Source organism: Lagopus leucura, unplaced genomic scaffold (assembly GCF_019238085.1).
Source record: "Lagopus leucura isolate 7727_CA_CO unplaced genomic scaffold, USGS_WTPT01 35321-0_obj-0_obj, whole genome shotgun sequence".
NCBI classification, from domain to species: Eukaryota; Metazoa; Chordata; class Aves; order Galliformes; family Phasianidae; genus Lagopus; species Lagopus leucura.
The window spans coordinates 1-3,729 of NW_024962573.1; the positions used below are offsets into that span (position 1 = coordinate 1).

At 47.6% G+C, this 3,729-nt stretch overlaps 1 protein-coding gene across 1 annotated transcript; it reads right to left on the reverse strand.

The window, feature by feature from the left end:
* Positions 1-1,659: 1,659 nt before the first annotated feature.
* LOC122190687 (nucleoporin NUP42-like) lies at positions 1,660-3,723 on the reverse strand. Its single transcript, XM_042890774.1, has 3 exons — positions 3,114-3,723; positions 2,565-2,657; positions 1,660-2,431 (listed from the first exon to the last, which is right to left on the reverse strand). The coding sequence occupies exons 1-3, from the start codon at positions 3,134-3,136 to the stop codon at positions 1,873-1,875; spliced, it is 675 nt and encodes a 224-aa protein (XP_042746708.1). The 5' UTR covers positions 3,137-3,723; the 3' UTR covers positions 1,660-1,872.
* Between the last annotated feature and the right edge of the window lie 6 nt (positions 3,724-3,729).

Below are 3,729 nucleotides of genomic sequence, written 5' to 3' on the forward strand. Positions count from 1 at the left end.
TCCTTTCTGTGACAGCAGAATTACAAGTTTCCTATGATTTTGAATCCGATAGGAGCAGATATTTGTCTTATAAAAGTGAGAATAAAATCTGCACTCTCTCAGTTAACAGCACACAGGATGGAGATGAAAGTACCTACTGCTGTGCCTACTGGGAGTCTCATAGCGGGAGCAGCTTGCAGGCAGCCCTTACAGAAAGCTGGCTGCAGCCTGAGCGGCACACTTTGATACAAGTGCCGAGAAACACAGCTGCCTTCCTGCCCCCATCTCTCAGCCTTCAAGGTGTCCCCACAGGCTTAAGCAGAGGAAGGAATTCCAAGACGAAAGCCAAGACACTTACGTGGCACTGTCTGTGTCGCTATTCTGTGCAGTCTGAATCCATCGTTTCCTCTCCCTACCAGCAGCCGTCCTGCCCCTAATGTTCACTTTTTCAATGCTGGAATGGCGGCACTAAAGGACTTGATGCAAAATGATGGATCTGTCACAAGAAAACTGGCAGTAGGAGTTTACAGAGCATGTCCTGATGTGAGGTCTGTAGTGCATGCTGCAGTCGACAAAGACCTGGAGAAGATCCAGAGCAGATTCACTCTCTTAGTCAGAGATGGGGGAACATAACTCTGGAAAGAACATGCAGTGGTAGGGGTGCTGTTTGTGGAGACAAACAACATCCAGGGTTGGTGCAGATGGCTGAGGAGGCCCATGGAGTTGTTCCAGGCATGAGGAAGTCAGGAGTTCACCATCAACTAGTCAATTTGTGCTACAAAAGCAGGCAGCACTTTCTAGGCAGGGCTGATGAAAGATGCTTCTTGGACAGACCTGGGGGTCTGAGGAGAGCAGAGTGACCTGGGGAAGGGCACAGCTGAACAACCCTGCTTTCTACGTGTGTGCTTAACAAGATTTATGGGTAAGATGAAATGGGATGTAGCAGATAGATAGATAGATAGGTGCACACAAAACAGTTGCTGGATTGAATATTTTAGGTTTTCTCTACAGTGAGAGAATTGAGTCAGATGGGGGCCCGCATTTTGAAAGTTCCCTTGCAAATACTTGGGCCAAAGATCTTGGCATCGAGTGGACTTATCTCACATTCCCTTGCATGCACCAGCTGCTGGTAAAATCCAACAGTACAGCAGGTTGTTGAAAATGAAGTTGAAGGCAATGGGGGAGGGAACATTAAAGCAGTGGGAGAAGCATTTGGCAGAAGCCACCTGCTTGGCCAGTGCTCAAGATGTATGAGCCTAGACCGGTGCAGTGGAAATGCTGATACCACGAGGTATCTTACTGTGAAGACTGTATGGGAGCTGCTGAATCACAGCCTGAACCTCTGGTCGATCACCTGAGGCGAGCGCTGATCAGCCCTGGGAACACAGTGAAGGCAATGCGCTGTGCTGCTGGAAGGGATGGAGCCTGGCTGCGCCTCTCCTGGACCCCATTGAAGAGCTGACTGCCAGTGGGGAAGGGTCTCTTTTGGAGATCCCTCCTTTGGAGCTTTCCAGTGAGCCCAGGATAAGGGTAAGCCCTTTATCTATTCTTTTTGGTGTAATAACCTGCTTAGCCAAACTCTCTTGTATGTTTCTTACTTACAACACCTGGATCATCATTGATTATACAAAAGACTAAAGAGATTAAATGAGAACTTAAGTCACAGAAAAGCATTCCAACTCACTGCTCCATCACAACATTGTTTATTGGAAGAGTCACAGAACAACTTTTATTTATATATTTTGTAAATAATGTAATAAAATATATTTATTTCTATTTAACTAAGACATATGTAAATAATATAGTATATTTATTTCTATTTAATTGAGGCATATGTAAATAATATAATATAATGTATTAATTTATATTTAATTAAGGCATATAACTTCAGAATTAACTTAAATCCTTATCATACAAAAGGTCTGCTGGTGGTGGCTTCAGAAGGACCTTTCCTAGCGTGAACTTCTTGGCTCTGAACTGCTCCAGCTCTCCGGCCATTAGTTCCCTCCTCGGTGTGTGTAACTGCCCTGCTCTGATGCCGTGTGGATGCAGGAGGCGCAGACGCGGCGCTGTGTGCAGAGGCACCGGCAGTCGGTGTGGCCAAAGCACTGCTTGCACCTGGGTGAGAAGGTTCTGTAGCTGCCTTGGGAGCAGCGACGGCAAGCGGAGCGGTGCTGGAAGGATTTGCCGCAGCAGGGTTCGCAGGGCCCGGAAGCCCAGAAGTCCACGGCCAGCGGCCGTTCCAGGAGCGTTAAGTGAGGAGCGGGCTGCGGATGGAGCTGCAGCATCCCCAGTCCCAACAGGATGGGGACAGCTGTGGGAGGACGTCACCCCGAGGGCAGGAGGACTGGAGGCAGCAGCAGAGCTCCCCACAGCTGGAGCACTTCCAGATGAGACGCTGGGATTTGCAAGGACAAGCGGGCAGCACCACTGCTGCTGTTGGCTGGAGAGCCTGCAGTGAGGAAATGGATAGGAAGGCTGAGGATGGGTGCACCTGCCATACTGAAACACTGTTGCGTTTCAGTGCTGCAGAAGAACGCTTATCAGCGCCTGTTTAATTGCTGGTTCCTTATGCAGAAACTTACTTGGGAACCCAGTGCTTGGGGCTTACTGTCCTCCCAATCCAAGAGAAGGTAATGGTGGAGTGACCACTTTCTCTCTCCAAAGTAGCTGAAAAACTTCCAAATACATCCGTGAAAACTACATTCCAACACAGGCAAGTGTCTTTCAATCCACGCTTAAAGCAAAAACCCATGTGTGCCGACCAACCGAATGTAACTGAGAAACTGATCCAAACACTGGCCACGAGCAATGGCTACTTTAAACAAAACGCTCTCAGGCTACTGTCTGCAAACACCCTAGAAGCAGGAATCTGTTGACTGACAGGCAAAAAGTAATTGCAATCACCAAAACACCTGGAGCTCTCATTCTCCTCTCCCTTGTTCTAGTTTGCTTCATGACTCTATCTGTATCTGCTTTGGCTCAGTCTGCTCTCTGAGTGCAGAACAATCATCTGTGCTGAAGTCTGAACCCTGAGCTCTGCCTAAATGGGAATCCTAAGAAAACCTTCACTCGATATTTAACAGAAAAGCAATATCAGGAACAGAAGTACTTTATCTTTCCTTAACACTTACCATCGATGCTGTTCTCCAGGCATTTAAAGCCTTCAGCTCCTGCAGCCTGTTTCTCCGTTGTTGCACATACTGATGGACAGCGTTTATCTAAACGTGGGAAAACACAAACATGCTTTTGTTAAGCATGGCTTTTGTTTTTTTCTTATTTGGGTCCCTTTCCCCCCCTTTGCCTTCTTTAAAAGGGGGAACAAGAATGATCTGAGCTACTGCAAGGAAATTTCAGACTGGACAATTCAGGTCTTGCCCCACTTTATGAGCAGAAACTCCTGCTTTGGATAATACGTTTTGTACCTGCATCATTGGTGGGGCCTGTGCCGTGCAGTTATCAGAAAGGGGCAGGGAGAATCATAGACCTGTTTGAGTCAGAAGGGACCTTTAAAGCCATCTGACCCAACTCCCCTGCAGTGAACAGGGTCACCTATGGCCACATCAGGTTGCTCAGTTATGGCAAAGCCTTCAGGCCAGCAGCTCCTGCTGTTTTCTACTCCCTGCACAGAAAAGTGAACGTATGAGGGCATTGGTATTCACTGAGTCAAGAGCGGCCACCTGAAGAACAGGAACCACTGCTACCCTGAGTGTCCACAGAAAGCTCAGTTGTTCTGAATACTTACATAGT